We start from the raw sequence: 18,701 nt of genomic DNA, 5'->3' as shown, positions 1-18,701 counted from the left end.
ACAGTAAGGGCAACACTTTCTACAGCAACACCAGAAAGAGACAGGCAGGGGATCTCTTGTAAATATTTCATTAAGCAGTGAAACACAGAAAGATGTTGTCTGAAAACAGATTCATTTTTCTGAACAGACAATAAGGTAGGGAAATAGTCATCTTAATCCCCGGTAATTATTGCTGTGATAGAATGTCCCCAAAACACACTTTCTCCATGTAGCCCCTTGAATAAGAAGTTTCTGCAGCATGTGTGTGTGTGAGGGGGAGAAGATAGGTGTTTAGGGCCAAATTCTGCCCTCAGATGCATGTACATAGCTCCCACTGATCACATGTCTGTCTGATGGGAAAATTTAGAATGCTAGTGTGTCATCTCAGTGAGATAGGTCTAGTGCTTTATAACATGAGGTGAAGCATGTGAATTTTCAGGCCAAGTAATTTTGGGGTTCTTTCTAAAGTTATTAGGCAAAAATCAGACTTAGACTAGAATATTGGTTAATCATAGGCCCCCATTTTGCAATGTGATGGACATGGGTGGAGCCCTCTGCACCTGCATGGCACCCTGCTGAATTGGACTCTGTGTGATTGCTACTGTCTGCTCACATGCATCCCACAGCAGGGATCAAATGCATCCCTGAGAACTTCTTCTACTTGTGTATATTAATTCCTACCATGAGGAGACCCATCATCTCAATGGGAGTACTCACAGTAGCAAGCAGTACATCTAGTAGAAAGTGTTTGCCTTGCTGTGTCTATAGCTATGGAGCTGTGGCTCCATAATATATTGTTTTTCTGTAAATCTGTGGTCCCAGGGAATCTGGAAATGGCATACCCCTGCTAGCTAGCTGTTTGACTTAACCATGGAATTAGACCAACACTCAGAAAACAAATGGGTTAGACAGAGCCCAGTTCTCTCACAACTTCATGCATGACACACCCATTGAAGAGTTTGAGTTTTTATTGGTAGGTTTCTGAAGGAAAAAAAAAAAGGAACAACTAGAATGGCTCCCAAGGAGGGTGACTTGTGGGAGTTTCATGCACAGAGCAGCTACACAATCAGGCCATTAGCTGATGGCTTGTTTGTTTGTTTTTTAAACTATGAACAACCGTTCATGGATATCCTATTTCTCTGAGAGCTTTCAGCACTGGTTCTTACCAAAGTTAAACACAGATATTCAGAGGTTCATGCGCCTTTCAATGCATGTATAATTTTCATGTGAATTCTCATGCAGAGACTTTACCCATAAGTACATGGGTAAAATTTCATGACGAGATTTATCTCCTTTAAGACAATTGCTGTTGGTTCGTCCCCCCCCCACCCTTCCTTTGCTAATTATATCTTATAAGTCCCTCACTATCTAAATCCAGACATTAACATTTCGTTACCTACATTCTGTAGTCAGACGTTGCAAAGATATCTAACACATGTTATAAAAGTTATTACTATGGTACTATATATAAACAGCTTTGCATAAGAGAATAGAAGTCTGCCATATTTAGAAAATGCAGGTGCTATGTAAGCCCCTTTTTGAAAGAAAGAACTTAGTTCAGTTTCCTTTGAAGAACCAGAGACTTGAAACTGAAAACTTTATTAATGCCATTGTCTCCTTGTATCAGCAGGTTCCAGAGAGATTCCTGGAAGTGGCTCAGATCACGTTACGAGAGTTTTTCAATGCCATTATCGCAGGCAAAGATGTTGATCCTTCCTGGAAGAAGGCCATATACAAGGTCATCTGTAAACTGGACAGTGAGGTCCCTGAGATTTTCAAATCCCCAAACTGCCTACAAGAGCTTCTTCATGAGTAGAGAGTTCAAAAACTATTTATGAATGTATGAGAAGTAGCAGTCCCCTTTTGATGCCCAAGTTGTGTGTGTCTTTATTTTAATTTCCTATATAGGTATATCATATACATATATATGTGTATGAAATCAGACTATAGGGGGCTTTTTTTTTGGTCAGTTACAAGGGGGAATAGTTATTTTACTTCACCCTTCAGTTTACTTTTGCCCAAGACCCTTAACATTTGGAGAATAAATGGGGTTAATTTTCAGGGAGAAGAATTTTGAAGTGTATAAAAGCCTGTCTTAGCAAGTTAGGGCATTATGTTTAAAAATGCTTTGTCAGATTTATTGCTTGCTGCAAAGTGGCATTTTGTCTGAGTGAGACTCATGTCACGGCACAATATTACAAACAATGAAGTTTATATTATGTTTATACTGCTAAAGGTCTGAACTCTGTGAAGTTACTTCATAAGCTTAGAGCATTATTTTATTTTATTTTATTTTATTTTGCTTTTTAACAAATAAGGTAGATTTTGTTTCCTATTTTTAAAAACTATAAAGATCCATTTTAGGTTTTCACTCCAAAAAGTGATACCCCAAAAAGGCAAACCCTATTCTTCAAGCTTTCCCTGACAGGAATAACATATACCCTGCCCCAGTAATTAACATGCAAGGTAATTTTTTTTTATTGAGGCAAAGCAATTTTGCACAAAACAGATACTATTCTTGCAGGGGGAAGCCAGTAATTCATGCACAATATTGTATCAACCACACTAATTTTATAATATGGTCAGCTTATTAAAACGGAAGCATTTCACTCTCCATAAAGTAAAAACAAAACCTTTCATCATTCTATATTGCTGTGTCTTAGTCATATTTTAATTGGCTCTTAGCTCTTGACATTTATTCTTTGCACAGTTTTTTTTTCCAGGCATAAAAAGATTGCTGCCTATATTTGATAGTTAATATTTTGCCCTGAAAAGCAATGTTTTGAATTACCTTTATATAGCAAAAGAAAGCATTTTAGCCCAAATCTGCTGAGGCAAAAAGGCCCTTTGTTTGTAGCTGTAAAATATAATCAATCTTTACCTAGTCGCAAGTATAAAAATAACATTTTTATAAAAATCCAGTTAACCATACACAAAATTTACAGTAGTGTACTGTTGGCTACGCAGAGTTAAGATAGCCAAATTTAATTTTTGCATTACAGTTAAGTGCATCATCAAAAACAAATCTGTCTGATCAGAGTGCCACACTTGTGTTCTAAAGCAGAAGATGGTGTTGACCAAAATACGAGTACAGTGTAAAGTATACGAAAGTTTTGGATTCATCTGAATGATATGTCACAATATGTGAACATAATGCAAGAAAGCTAGCTGCTAGTTTTTGTGCTTTCTTCAGTGGTTCTCCTTTTTATTTTCACATTTTCAAAAACGTATAGTGTCCAATAGTTTGGGGTTGTTGTTTTTTTTTAAAGATGCTATGGCACTATGTATTTGTTATTTTTTCTGTCATCTTTTGCACAGATGCAGTAAGAATTTATTGTTATTTTGAATTCTATTTTCCCCTTAGGTAATTTGATACAAATCTACAGAAAGTTACAAAATAGCCAGTAATATTTAGACCATCTAGGACATCAATATTTTATTTCTTTAACTTTATTTTAAAATTGCATTTTGACTTTGGAGAGTGAAAGTTTACCCGTGTGACTAAAGAGCTGACCTGATCATTGCAATTTCACTTCATTTACAAATACTGCTGATAGACAGAAATGTATGAAAGCAATTATTGTCAGCACAAAGCCTTAAAAACCTGCTGACTTCAAATTAAACAGCACAATCCTGCGATGCCCTGTCATTATTTTCAAGTACTGGCAGTATCTGTGGAGTATAGGCAATGCAGACAATAGCATGGGATGAAGTGCCAACATTTTCACTATGCATTAGAAGCAGAACAAATCTTCTTGATCTTAAACTCCCTGTGAGTACCTAATACTGTAGGCATCCATACAGTAGACAGCATGTGTCATTCTTTTATTTTGTGCATGATTTGGTAACTATTACACTTCGTAAAGATGTAAATGCAATCAATTCCAAGTAAGAAAGAAGGAAAATTGTGTTCATGCACTTTTTTTTTTCTTTTTTATTGTTATGGGAGGAAGTGGCATAAAATGCTCAAGTTCTAAGACAATTAGTTCTTCACTGGCAACCCATCAAATACAAAATATAACACTGCATTGCCTCCTGGACATAAAAAAGTAAAGCCATACTTTAGTCATACTGCATGGACACATTACTAGATACCATCTTGATCTGTGATATAACCATTACTTTTATTATATTATATTATTATTATTTTATTATATTATTTGGCTCCAATGTGATTCTAATAATCTAAATGAGTGAAACTGTGTACTCAACACTAGATGTTGTTGCATTTATTTATTTATTTATAAATAGCATAATCTCAATAGTAAATGAGGCATAGGAATTAAGAGTAGAAATTTCATTTTAAAGAGAGAAAAAAATCAGTTTTTTGACCTGGAAAAAAAAATTGGATCATTGCAGTTATGGTGATTTTACTGCATTATAGCCATATTGCCTTTGTGCCTCCCGATGCATTTAAAAATATAAAGATAAATATATGGCATAACTCTTACTAAATTGTAAATAGAAATCAGAATCTTTCAAACAATCTCAATACTGTTTACTTAAAAACAATGGCTAAAAGGCAGGAGGCTAGTTTTGTTGTAACAAAAAAAGTTTACGTAGGGAAAGAATTTAAAAATCCATGTAGAAATCCCATGTTGCCATTCATTTACTGCTAATTCAGATTTATTTCTGCATATAAACTTGAGGTTGTAGTCTGTGCCTAGACCTTAAATGCACCAGCGGAAGGATTTAAAAAATCCTTCAAAATACCAGTTTTTTCCCCACAAGTACAATTGTTCTTGTGCCTTCTGTGGCTTACAATTTTCATCTTTTAAACATTATTTTTCAATTACTACAGCTGCAATAAACACTAGATTTTTTTTTCCGGCTGTTTGACATAATGTTGATAGCTATGCATATTTTGTGTCTTTTTAAAAAATTAAAAAAAACAAAACAAAACAAAGCAGGAGAATACGTTTTTGAAGAAGAGAATTTTTAGAACAGTTTGATAATGCAAATTATTTTTTTCTCAATTGTTTGAGCAGCATTCAAGTTTTGAAAATTCTTGTAGAAGCCAATTTTTTGTAAATGTGGTGCAAATCTTGTGTTTTCTTAGCATATTGAAAAGTAGTATAGAAGCAATATTTCATACGCAGTATCTATGTGTATAGATACACACACACATATACATACATGGAGACATTACATAGATATGTTTGTATGTATATACACACATAAAATATGCGTATGAAGTGAAAAGCTTACCTTTTTCCTATCTAGATTAAGAACCTATTTTAGACATTTGTTATGTTTTGTGAAAAGAATGTTCTATTTGAAATTACAAAACATTTAATTCTTACTGTATCTCTGGTTGTTTAATGGGAACGTTTCACACTAAATGGTAAACATGTGGAAGATGTTAGAATGTAGTAATTATTTAAGGAAGTGTTCACCCATGTATTCCTGAGGTTTGCTTTGTGCCTCTGAGTATTATTTAATTAAAAGTGTTTTAAGTTTGCAGAATCTTTGTTACTGTACCAGGTATGTGGGTGAACATTGAAAACTGAGGGGAACTTTTATAAAGCAATGTAAATATTCAATCTTATGGTTGTTCTTGCATAAAGACATAAGATTTTAATAACTACATTCTGAAAACATCTGCTGAAATTTATAAGAAACACTACAGTAACTGTATAGATAGTTGAAAGCATTCTTGAATATCCAGCTCTCTACTTTTAAATGATAAGTCTCTTTCATCAGATGTCAAGGGCATAAGTGATACAGTTTCTGTACAATTACACAATTTTTTTCTATGTACATGAAGTCATTTAATAGCAAAATGTTTTTTCCACAGGTTAATATTAACTAAGAAATAAGGGTGAAGATTTTGTGGCTTTAAAGATAGGATTTTCACCAGCAGCATTGAAAGATATATATATAGATATATAGATATATATATATATATATAGAAAAAAATGGAAAGTGGTTTACAAAACCCCCAAAATGAGCACTGTACATGAGAAGTGAAAGCAAAAATTATATTTGCCATGTGTATTATATAGAAATCATTGGTGTTAATAGTGCAAATGTTTCCTTCTGGTACCAACTATGTGTTTGAAAATTCCAATAAGCATTGTTTTCAAAAAGCTCCCCTTAAGGAATGTAACTGGTTTATATGAGTAAGCAGTTACTGTATTGCACTTAAATGTTCTGTTGAAGGAAATGCAATTTTGTTTTCTGTAGAACTGTTGGTTGTAAACCATCTATAAACTGAAGCTGAAAATGCTCATATTTAGAGCTGGGATGAAAACTGGTGTTTAACCTTTGCATCTTCTTAGGAATATCTTCTTTAATGTATGAAAGGTGGTGGCACTGTGACTTTTTAGTCTCTTCATCTGAGCCACAATCACCTCTCTCCTTTAAGCAGCCACCTTCAGAAATGCACAATTGTACTAGGATATGTAGAAGCAAATCTAGAAGAAACAACAAGTTTATATTTTACCTAAAACCCATCCTTGCTGCAAATTTTAAAATGCATTAAAGTACTGCTCAAGTGGGGAAAAAACCCAACAACAAATACTATAACAAGAATTTGTTATTTTTCATGTAATATGAAATCAGGAGTCAGAAAAATGCATCTTAAGTTGGTTTTACTGCTGCCCAGAAGAGTCAAAGGTTAAGGTTTAAACTGATATTGTCCCAGCCATTACTCATATGTATATAGTTACAAAAGTGACAAAACACTGCCTTTATATTATTTAGCAATATGTTGTAAATAGCATTATTAAGCTCTTTTTTGTAATAAAGACCCTTTAATTTGAAGATAGAACAATAACTGAACTGATAAAGTCGATTTTTGATTTTTTTTTTAATTTTATTTTTTAGCTAGAGGCAATTTCAACTGTGGATTTTTTGTTGTTGTCTATTGTTCTGAAGACTTTGCATAATTTATTGGTTTAATTTATCCTAATTTATTTGATGAAGGTGTACAATTTTGTATTACCAAGGATGTACTGTAATATTAATTGATGATATGATAAAAACAATAAGACTCCCCTGTCCATATGGAAAAAAAAGTGCAGTAGACAATTGATTGAGAAAAAGTTACAATTCTAGCTTGGCAGCTACTAAATTAAAAAGAAAAGAAACAGGAAAAAAAATTGGGGGGGGGATTTTATTTTGTGTGTTTTAAGCTTTTGTATACTCTCCAGACTTTTACCTTTTTGCTTTGTACCACTTAAAGGATACAGTAGTTCAATTGCCTTGTGTGCCTTCCATCTTCTCTAAACTGAATGTATGTGCAGTATATATGCAAGCTTGTGCAAAATAAAATATAAATTACAAGCTCATTGCCATTGTTTATATTTCTTTCTAAAAATATTTCTTTATTAAGTCCCATAACAAAATGTGAATCACTGGAATCAATTTACTGTGAGAGATTGCAATCCCACTTACGGTTACTCTCCCCCACCACCGCCACAATTTGGAATTATGTGTTAATGAAACCTGCCACCTATCTTACAAAACTAATATATATTTCCTGTGGCATTTGGGGTGCCTACAGTAAACAGCTATAGTCTGTTCCTACAACTTGCTGCTGTTATAATGGCACCTTAGGCCCGGATCCTGTAAACATGTATGCACATTCTTAACTTTAAGCACGTAAGTCATATTCATGTACTTAAACACAAAGAAACCCTATAAATTCTTCATCCCACAAACAGTTATGCACCTGTTTACCTTTAAATTCTCCATTATAATTAAAAACAAACATAGCAAATGCCATATTGGTTCAAACCAATGATCCAGCTAATCTGATATACTATTGGCCAAGATGTAAAACCTCCATAATGCATGTAATTTTGCAATATATCACACAGGTCATGTCCTAAAGCACTAGAACTGACAGCCCTTTAGACCAGTTTTATCTAGAATAATATCAGAAGCTATTTTTATTCATGATAGCATTTAATCATTTCCCCAGTGTATTTGCTTCATCAATGTCCTGTGACAGTGAGTTCCACAAGTTATATGTTGCATAAAGAAATATTTCCTTTGACATTGTTTATGTTTGCTCCTTTTATGTAATCAACTTTCCCCTTGTTTTTATACCATCATAAAAGAAGCAGCACCCACATGGCAGCCTCTATCATTTTATCATTATTTTAAATATCTCTGTTAGGTATCCTCCTTTCCAAACTAAGTAGTCCTCAACATGTTATGCTGTCCTTATGCAAATCAATTCCTTACATGTTATACCTCTAATCATTTTAATTGTTCTTCTCTACACCTTGACTATTTCTGATGTTGGTTTTGATTAGCTGGTTGTTTTGTTTTGTTTTTTTAAGATGAGAAAAACAATGTAGCAATCAAGGTAGGAATGTATCATTGGTTTACATTAAAATACTTCTGTATTCTTTTATTTCCCTATCTTAAGTGAGTTGAGCATCTGATTAGCCTTGAACTGACATACATGGGCTTTTATAGGGTAGTCTATTTTCAGCATGCAGTCACTGAAGTTTTTTTTTTTAAAGGAGAATTGTCTTGTAAATATGTTTTCATCTAAGACCATTTCTTCTCAGATTTTTGAGTGATACAGCCTTTAGAGACCACAGCAATGATCTGAGGACAGTATGTAGCCTATAGCTTGTATTCAAACTACCAAATGAGTACTTCATCTCTCCACCTGTAATTAAAAGTGTGGGTCTTTGAGAGCTCTGTGGTACAGTGTAATCATACTGTGGGTGAAAACCACACCTGGGATAATATCCATTAAAGGCAATGGAATTGCATCCATAAGCCAACAGTGATTTCGGTCTGAGATGTTCTCCTTTTACCTGTACTGCAAATAAATTCGCTGGTGGTTCTCTTTTCACTCCCCATTTAGACACATTACAAACCCACCATACCACTGGTCAAGAATTGTGCTGCTCAGGACTATTTCTTAGGAAACTGGCTGACACATGGGAATTTGCTAATTTTCTGGGTTATCTGGGGGGCTGTCAACACCAGGCCATGGATGATGGAGGTCTGAGAAGATTAACAGGAGGGTTGTGCTGAGACTCTAACCTCATCCACTTCAGAAAGCCTCCACCTTCAAACCTGTGCTCCTAGCAGAGTGGGTTCAGAATGGCCATAAAGTCCAGGAGGAAGCTGCTATGGGACCCCAAAATAGCTAAATGCTGGGAGGGGTAGCTAAGGAATAAGAGCAGGCAAGCAAGGAGAGAGTGGCTAGCCATCTGCTCAGCCAAGGGCAGAGCAGGGGCTTATGGAAGAAACGAAAATTATGTGGGACAGCTTGTTTTGAAGGGGGGGAGGAGGGAGAATTTACTAGCTCAAAGAGAGTGGCATGTCTTGTGTTGAGGCTGGCATTTGGGGGCGATAGCCCTCAGGTACCAAGAGAGGGTACACCAGGGTCCCAAGAGCTAAGGTGCATTGGCAGAGCTGTATGCATAGTGGCTGCCTCCACTCAGTCTGTCTGTAGACAGTGCAGTTAGCCCCTCACAATTCTGTCATGACATTTCCCCCCAAAAATAAATCTATTCTTTGAAATGCAAAACACTGTTTCTCATTTTACCCTGCATTTGGAAGTGCAAAGAGGTTCAAACTCAGAGCATTGGGTACCCCAGAGCATTGGGGACATTCAGATCTAGACTGGAACTTTGCAACTAGCCCCTATCTTAATAAGCAGCCAAGACAAACTCCCCTGGCGCCAAATGCCCTGGACGTTTGGAGAAGTTCAGTGCCATGCTTTGCAGCTCTATTTGGAAGTTCCTCAGAGCTGCTATGTGGATTTTTCCAATTAGGTAAATGTACCCCACACACACACTTTGCAAACACAATGAAGGACTGAATTGGCTGTAACCAATGCAGATAGAACAGTCTCTCTCTGTCATTGATAATAACACTGAGACCTAATAGGTCTTCCCCATCACTAGTTCTACAAGACAGAATGCAGAATGATGCACTGTGGTTTGTGCATGCAGGGGTTAATTGCTCTCATTCTCTTGGTCTCTACCCCTATTTATGCCCAGCCTAGGCTGTGCCAATACAATTTCCATGGAGATGATCATTCTGAGTCTTCCCTTGCTGTTAAGAGAAACAGCTAATTGACTGTTGAGTTGCTGATCTATTACTATCCTTTGGAAAGGAAGGGAAATAAATAAGTCACGCCTCAGGATGAGTTGCAGCATTTCCCCCAAACAAAAGGATCTGATTCAATGCAGATTACATTTTTTTTTCCTTTAAAGCTCAAAGGATGTACCATATATGAGAATACAGCACAGACCAAAAGAGAAAATAAGATACATTCTGTTTAGTAGCTGTGGAAAACATACTTTGTGGTACCATAATTCTTAAAGTCATCTTAAATAAACTGGAGGGTGCACGTTTTTGTTTTCCACCTTGGTCTGAAAGGGTATGTCTACACCGCATTTTGGAGCCTCCCAGCCCAGGTTAATACTCTAAAAATAGCTGCATTGTCAGTGGTTTAACATTGTGGCTTGGCCTGGAGCCTGAGCTCTGAAACTCCCCCCCTCCCCCCAGACTTCAGACCCAAAACACTGTCTACACAGCTATCTGTAGAGCAGTAGAGAGGACCTGTCCACCTGGGCTGGGACGGTCAGTCTTACCCGCCTCAAAAATGCTGTGTAGACGTACCTGAAGAGTCCGAGTCTTGTGACTTTCAGGGCATATTGCTAGGCCTATCTGTTTTCCCAGGATTTCAAGAAAGGGGAGGGTGAGAGTGGTTTAAAGATTGATGGGGGAGGAAAGTCCATAATTTATGGTTTAGTTTTGAGGTGTTTTTAACATACCTAGAAGAAGGAAAAGGAGAGGTGCAGAATTTTTTAGCCGTCCAAATCAATCCTCTTTGGCTCAGATTAGCCTGGCACCTTCCAGACCTGCAGCACATAGTAAAACACTGACTCCCATGCAAAGAATGGAATTCCCCACCACCACCCTCTGCCCAGAGGCCAGGAGAACAGAACTGCATTTTTATGAATAAATCCTAGTCAAATGAATAGGGGTACTTTCCTATTTATTTGGGAGTCAGTGTTAAAACAAGCTATTTGCTTCATAACAAAACACATGACAATGAGCTGCTATTTGTGCTCAAAGGAAGTTAATTGCATGCACAGTTTAATTTCATTCTTTAAAGTTAAGCTATGTTTGGGTCTACAGCTTGGCAACAAAAAGGCACACTAGTAGTTAAAGAAACACTACCAGTTCTCTGGTCTCAGTTTGCAAGAGACACGCCAGTTGGGCAGCTGTGGGAAGTGACAGGGGAGAACGCATGTTGGAGAAAGTCTTGTGGCAACAGTGGCCAGTTTCATTATGGCCACTGCCAGACTGTGAAACAGCTCTTGGGGCTTGAAATCCTATTGCCTATTAAAACTGGGCATGACAGCTCTTTTTTATGCTTCACCAACCAGAGATAGAGCTGGGTCCTAGGGGAAATAAGGAAAAATATTTATTACAAGTGTTTAACACCTTTTAGTACAAAACAACCCTACTATGCAGCACTCAAGGATAATTCATGCCAGCCCATGTAAAATCAAGGGAAATCGCTGATAAACTCAATTATTTGGTCCAAGCTTTCAAAGGAAGAAATGAACCCCCCCAATCAAAATCCCGAGTCCAAACTCCCTGCATTTTGGGGTGCTTTTAGATCCTTTTTCATAATGGTTACTATCCCTAGTTCAGGTTTCAGAGTAACAGCCGTGTTAATCTGTATTTGCAAAAAGAAAAGGAGGACTTGTGGCACCTTAGCGACTAACCAATTTATTTGAGCATAAGCTTTCGTGAGCTACAGCTCACTTCATCGGATGCGTACTGTGGAAAGTGTAGAAGATCTTTTTATACACACAAAGCATGAAAATATACCTCCTCCCACCCCACTCTCCTGCTGGTAATAGCTTATCTAAAGTGATCACTCTCCTTACAATGTGTATGATAATCAAGTTGGGCCATTTCCAGCACAAATCCAGGTTTTCTCACCCCCCCCCGCCACACACACACAAACCCGAGTGGAAACCTGGATTTGTGCTGGAAATGGCCCAACTTGATTATCATACACATTGTAAGGAGAGTGATCACTTTAGATAAGCTATTACCAGCAGGAGAGTGGGGTGGGAGGAGGTATTTTTTCATGCTTTGTGTGTATAAAAAGATCTTCTACACTTTCCACAGTACGCATCCGATGAAGTGAGCTGTAGCTCACGAAAGCTTATGCTCAAATAAATTGGTTAGTCTCTAAGGTGCCACAAGTACTCCTTTTCTTTTATCCCTAGTTCAGTAATTTGTTAAAACCCTGGATTCTGAAAACCCTCCAAAATTGGGGTCTGATTGAACCCCGGACTTGGATTGAAGAGACACCATTTAAATGGAGATTTACCCACTTTAGAGGTCTGGCTACTGTGGTGAGTGTATTTAGTAGAAGTGGGCCATGTCAGAAAACTCAGATCTGAACACCGCTGTGCAGGGCTTTGGTTCTTTATTAAGACAATTAAGTGTCATTATCCCAATGTTACAGATGGGGAAACTGAGGCACCAGTTGGTGCTGTGATTTGCTCAAGGTCACACAGTAAGTCAGTTGTAGAGCCAGAAGTAGCCCCAAACTCCCTGGACCCCCCACTCTCATGTTTAGTACACTGCCAATCTTCTGTGTTACTTATTAACATTTACTGTTACTTGTTAACAGTCTGGACAAGGTCTTCATGGCCAGCCCTTGAAAAGCCCCCATTTTAAATTGTGCAATCTGCATGCTGTTACTGTTCCAGTTTTATTTCCTAATATAAGTGCTGCTGCTTGGCATCCTTTGCATCCTGTGATCTACCGGCATCAATATTTTTTAATATTGTGTACCCAGTGATATGCTTTCCCAGAATTAAGGAGATACAGAGATATTGGCGGATCTCATCTACATGCTACTGTCACTGTTTGGGGATGTTCTCATGCCTGTTTTTTCTGCACCTGTACAGCATTCTACCTAAACAGAAACCTCTAGACCCTTCAGCAATTCTGCACCACCACAACAGGACCCCAACCCAGATAGGGACAGGCTGCTCCTGGTCTTAACATGGTGCCTCTGTGCAGGGGACTAAGGATCTGCTTATGTTATGCCCCATCCCAAGTCATTGCATGGGCTGCCCAGATCACAAAACACGGGCATGTAGTGGAAGAGCAGGCTCTGCAGGGTCACTGCGCCTCGGCTCAAATCAAGCTGGGGGCTGGGGAGAAGGGGTGGTGGCTAACATTAGCTCCACCTCCACCCATGCACAGAGCCAGTGCACAAGGAGACATAAGCTGCACCCTGTACAGAGCTGGACCCACAGTTCTCTTCCTGGGCTTCTCCTGGAGCAGTACAGCTACATACCACTTCTCACTTGGGGCTTTAAAAAGCTCAGAAGCTCTTCAGAGCAGGGTCCTTCTTTCCTTACATAGCTATGACATTCCATGCAGCAGTGCACTGCACACAATAGGCATCATAATGAAAGTACAACTCCAGAGCCAAAGACCGGGGGGGATCCTCCCTCTGTAATGGGATGAAGCAACATCTCAGCCCTGGACACCCTCACACTTCGCTTGAGCTCCCATTTTGTGGGGGAAGGATAGGGCTCCTTCTGCTCTCAGGATCTGACACCATAAAGACGCTGAGCCCATATTAGTGCTGACTGAACACTTTATTCCGTACTGAAAAACAAAGAGGCCGCCTCAATATTATAAGCACGTAGAGCACAGGGATTGATTTCACAGTACACTGTAGCAGAACTACATAAACATAGTCTGTTCATGCTGGAACTCCTGATGCTTCCCCCACATCCGCCGTTGCCAGCACGCACTCTCGGATGGGGGCAACAGGAAGATGGGACGCTAGTCCCAGAAATTATATTATAGAACCAGGTAGGCAGATCATCAACATTTCCAGAATTGCAGCTTTATTCTAATCTCACGCTGAGGAGAGTATTTTGGACAATGACAAGAAAATGGTGGCAGCGACAGTAAATAGCAACGTCCGATGCTCCCAGCATAAAACACCCAAATGCTCTGTGGCTGTGTGTTTAGTTCAGAATGGCTGGTTGAAGTCAGATTTTTTCCAGGGTTTGGTACTTGAGTAAAGTGAGGAGTTCACTGTGCTTTTTAAATAGATAAATAGATAATTTCTGATGTTATTTATGTTATTTGTCATTATGAACCACAAGGAACTCTTTTCTTCAGTCAATATAACTGACATCTCTTTTACCCTTAAACTGACTGACTTCTGAAGAGAAAGCCAGAACAGTGCAAGGTTGTTGTAAAACAGGGAAGAAAGGGGTGGTTGGCGGGGGATGAGGGGGAAAGAGTTGAGTGTAAAAAGAAGACAATTATCCCAATTCTAGCACTGCTGGAAAAATGTGAAAGTTATTGCGGCACAAAGAACCTCTTGAACTGCTCTGCCTTCCAAAATTTCTACTGCACTCTCTGCAGTTACTTGTGTATGGCAGAAGCAGCATCTTTGTATTATATGAACAGTCTGCTTCATAATCAAATACCATCTGTCGCTACATCTGAACTTGTTTTCAACATCTGTGCGTTCTGGTCTTAACAAAGCTTTAAAAACTAATTCAAAAACTTTCACAGATCACTGACTAAATATGGACATTTACCATCTTTCATATTGGTTTAAAATATTTCTTCTATATCTGCATTCCCTTGACTGGGAATAGTTAAGATGTATACACTCAGTTGCTTTATTAAGCTTATTTTCTAACGGCCTTGGGTAGCCAAGTGCAAAAGAGGGACACTTGCTCAGGCACCGAGAGGACCCATCATATTCTTTCTTGGTGCCAATACAGTCCCTTTCTGCCAATGAGAAACCTGAAAGTTGATCAGCTACCATACCCCAATTACTCAAAATGACACTACAGATAAAACGGCAACCAAGGGGAGAATCAACTGTATGGCTTATATGCTGCTAAAGTGTGTCTGAACAAATGGTGAAGTAAAATCATGAGAGCTCTCAGGAGGATAAGGACGATGTTACTTTGCACATGCTTCAGAAATGTGAAGTACATCTTTACCTAACTTTTGGCCAACCCACTGGCAGATGTTGACCAGTTTTGCTTATGTCTACATCAGTTGCAGAACACTAAAACAGAGATTGGAAATTTTAATTTAGTCAAGGCAGTTGGGCTAAAATGATGGCTTTTGTTGAAGCCATTAAATAGAGCTGCCTAATGAAGTACAGTACAGTACTGGCAAAGGGAGCCCTGATGAGCTGCTGTGGATTCCAAACTGCAGCCCTGCAAGGGGAAGAAGGAAGCTTTCAAGTCTTTAACTAAAGTGGAATGGCGACAGCCCTTGTAAAGCTGCACTCGATTTTTGTGTTTGAGGGCAGAACGCACTTGTACATTATTACCCTGACATTTTAACCATTAGTTGGAAATGTACAGTTGCAGTTTCTGCCATATATTTCTCATTCCTATTTGTTAGAAAGTGAGCTAATAGAGAGTGTGATGAAATGATCATAAATTCACTTTCAAAGGTCATTTGGGTTCAGAGCCTAAAGATTGAATATGGCAAATTCTTACGCATAGAGAAGAAGGTGGGGGCATGAGGGTCATTCTCACTGATGGGTTCAATGATTGATTCCACTATGCAACTATGTTTGCCCTTTACTTGGCTGTTTAACACACAATCGCTATTATAGGTTCCTGGTCCATTATTCCTCTTCTTCCTAGGGTCAGTTTGTCCTGGAAGGAAACTACAACCTTGTGGCGATAAAATAAACTTTAACATTATCAGGTGTTTGAAAACTGGAAGGTGTCTAATTGCTTTATAAAGGACATTACACGCGTGCGCACACTCACATACACACACACACACAGAAGTTGATAATCTAATCATGTGTGCTCCCCTGGACAAATTTCTCTTATTTTTTTATTGTCCTTTTTTGCTTCTTTAATATTGTGCTATGTGAGTTCATAAATCCTGCAATGCCTATTATTATTCTGTATCCTTATAAGATCCCACATATATTATACTGTCTTTTGAATGCAATTAGTAACAACAAAACAAAATTTGCTTTGAAAGCGTAAAATTATTTGACGTAAAAGATCAAATGAGTGTTTTAGAGCAAGGCAGAGCCAAAAATATTTTCAACCATTAGGAAAGACATTCCATTTCATTGTTTGACGTGCGATATAGCATAGAGCAAGTATGGCTATAGTTAAGGGTTTGTCAGCATTTCCCTTGTAAATCCAGGTTTTCCAGAGGGTTGCTATAACGTGCCAATTTCAAATCCCACGGGGCTGACGCTCACTATACGCATTGTCAGCCCAGATGCAAATTTCTGTTGTTGCTATTACCAGAAATGAAATCAAGTGAAGCTGCTGGTTTTTAGTTCATGGCAAGAGATAACGGTTGGGTGAGAGGGTCAGGGGCTGGAGGGTTTTTTGCTATTGCTGTTGGTTTGGATTTTGTTGTTGCTGTCGCCACGGTCTGAGGAGACTGGGTTCCTTTTTAAAAAGAAATCTTGATGGTGGATTAGGGTGAAGATATTTTTCACATGCAGACACACAAAAAAGGAGCCTGATCCTGCAAGCCTTACTCACGTTAGTAAACCTTACTCACATGAGTAGTCCCATTGACTTCAATGGGCATACTCAAGGGCTCAGTTCTGCCCTACGTGCCTTCAAGTGCAGTGAAGGTCCATTCTGCAGCTGAATTCTCCAGGAGGAATTATGGCTGACTCAGGTGAAACAACTCTTGGGGACTTCTGGGCAACACCATACTGTTGTTTATCCAGCATATGACCAGCTCTGCAGGCCAGTCAATGCAGAAGATGGCAGTCACATTCCCAACCTCAACCCACAGCCTTTCAGGTACCTATTTCCTATCAGAGCACTAGGAGGAAGCAGGGACTGTGTTCACATGTGGGATTCTGAATAGCCCCTGCGTGAGGTTCTAAGAGGGGTAAGGAATTTTCTTATTCCCTCCCCCACTCACACTGGGATGGCTCATATCTGACCCCAAGTAAGTCTTTATGGACAGAGACCATGCAATGCATTTGTGGTCAGTATATCTCATGATCATTATCATCAGTATTCCACACCATGGGTGGCAAAAATCATGAGTGCTGACAACTACAGCCTCTCCCTTCCCCAGAACCAGATGGTTCCCTTGGAAATTTTGACCCTGACCCTGGCAAATAATGATCACTCTCAACTCTCATTGAAATCACTAGGGGTTAAGGAAGCATGGCACTTCCAGAGATCCTTAAAGGGCCTAATTCTGTGGACAGGGGAAAATAAAATGATAGTTGCCACTTGGATCTAAAAGGTTCTGAGCAACTCAGTGAGAAGAGAGGGCAGAGACGCGGTTTTCAGTAGCTGAGGAACATTCACTACACTTGCGGTATGTTTGTTTTGTTTCTTTTTCACATATGAAAATCCCCTTATAACTCTAAAAAATGAGAGAGAAAGTTCTGTCCGTACTGATTGTGTCTGTCACCCTGAAACAATCCCTCGTGTTTGTCCAGAACAGAAGGAGCGACCAGGCTGCTATGGTTTTATTTCTCTTTGTGGAGAAAACCTACCACTGTGCAGACAGCAAGCAAACCCAAAGGCCCACTTAAGCCCCCTAGGACATTTAAGTGTTGCATAGGTCTCTGAGGGGAGGGGATATTCACCCTGTGTCTGCATGTATTGCATGGCATCACTAATGATATCAAGGAAAATGTTCCTGTCTCTGAGTGCCCAGCTACCGAGCTACACGCTGCTAAGTTCTAGAAGCATCACTTCCTACCAACAAGGGCTTAGTGGGGGGCTGAAGCAAACAAGATGCATTCTGGGCCACATCCTGATTACACTAACATCACTGTAACTCTAGGATAACAGCAGGTTTACACCAGTGTAGCTGAGAGTAGACCTGTGTATGGTTACACTAAGTGACGAAAATATACCATGAGTGAAGTGATTGCAGCCATTAACTATTTATTTCCAGATTTTCACACTTCAGAGGTGTTTTTTTGAATAAGAAATGTGAAGTTCCCTTTTGGGACAGCTGTTACTAAATCTACAAGGGGGAAGGACAACATGTGGCAATATAACACGGCAGCTACCTAAAGAAATCCATGTATGAGAAATTGTTCAGATTGCTTAGCAGTTGCTCAGAGGCTACAAGCTCAGATTCAGCTGAGATGAGCACAGTATAAGAACCTGAACAGAATAGAATAGGGTGTCACAATTCTTTTAGGCCAGATCCTGAGCTAGGTCAAGGCAGCTCCACTGACTTGAAGAAAGCGCTGTCAATTTCCATAGCTGAGGTTCCAGCCTGTTTTGTTTATACCATAACTCACACAGCCATCTCAAGATACACAGTAGTTGGAAGAAGAAAAGGAGTACTTGTGGCACCTTAGAGACTAACCAATTTATTTGAGCATAAGTGAGCTGTAGCTCACGAAAACTTATGCTCAAATAAATTGGTTAGTCTCTACGGTGCCACAAGTACTCCTTTTCTTTTTGTGAATACAGACTAACACGGCTGTTACTCTGAAACCTGACAGTAGTTGGAGTCATGGATACCACCTTTTTATATAACTCAAGCCCCCCGTTCAGCAAGGTATTTAAGCCTATGCCTAACTTGAAGTCAATGGGACTACTCACATACTTAATGTTAGGCATGAGCTTAACTATCTTGCTGAGTGGGGGGCCCAAATTTCCAGTTTCTTCAGGCGTCTCACCACGAAATTCAAACTTTAGGATCAGAAGCTCCTTGCTAGAGCTGAAGATTTTGCCATA

General features: G+C 38.9%; 1 protein-coding gene and 1 long non-coding RNA gene across 10 annotated transcripts in view; one reads left to right on the top strand and one right to left on the bottom strand.

Annotated features, from left to right (window-relative positions):
• The window catches only part of PROX1 (prospero homeobox 1), a 56,802-nt gene extending 49,531 nt beyond the window's left edge, over positions 1–7,271 (top strand). For 7 of the 9 annotated variants that reach the window (XM_075127085.1, XM_075127090.1, XM_075127082.1 and 4 more), the window contains one exon: positions 1,607–7,271. In XM_075127085.1, coding sequence (XP_074983186.1) covers positions 1,607–1,795 — 189 coding nt within the window. In that variant the 3' untranslated portion in view covers positions 1,796–7,271. The remainder of the gene's footprint in view (positions 1–1,606) is intronic. The other 2 variants (XM_075127091.1, XM_075127088.1) reach the window with 1 other exon arrangement.
• Positions 1–18,701, bottom strand: part of LOC125634947 (uncharacterized) — a 193,325-nt gene that overhangs the window by 102,067 nt on the left and 72,557 nt on the right. The gene's annotated exons all lie outside the window — the stretch shown is intronic.

This window comes from Caretta caretta, chromosome 3, assembly GCF_965140235.1.
Source record: "Caretta caretta isolate rCarCar2 chromosome 3, rCarCar1.hap1, whole genome shotgun sequence".
NCBI classification, from domain to species: Eukaryota; Metazoa; Chordata; order Testudines; family Cheloniidae; genus Caretta; species Caretta caretta.
Note: the sequence above shows the minus strand (reverse complement) of the source record. Positions and strands in the feature narration are given on the sequence as shown.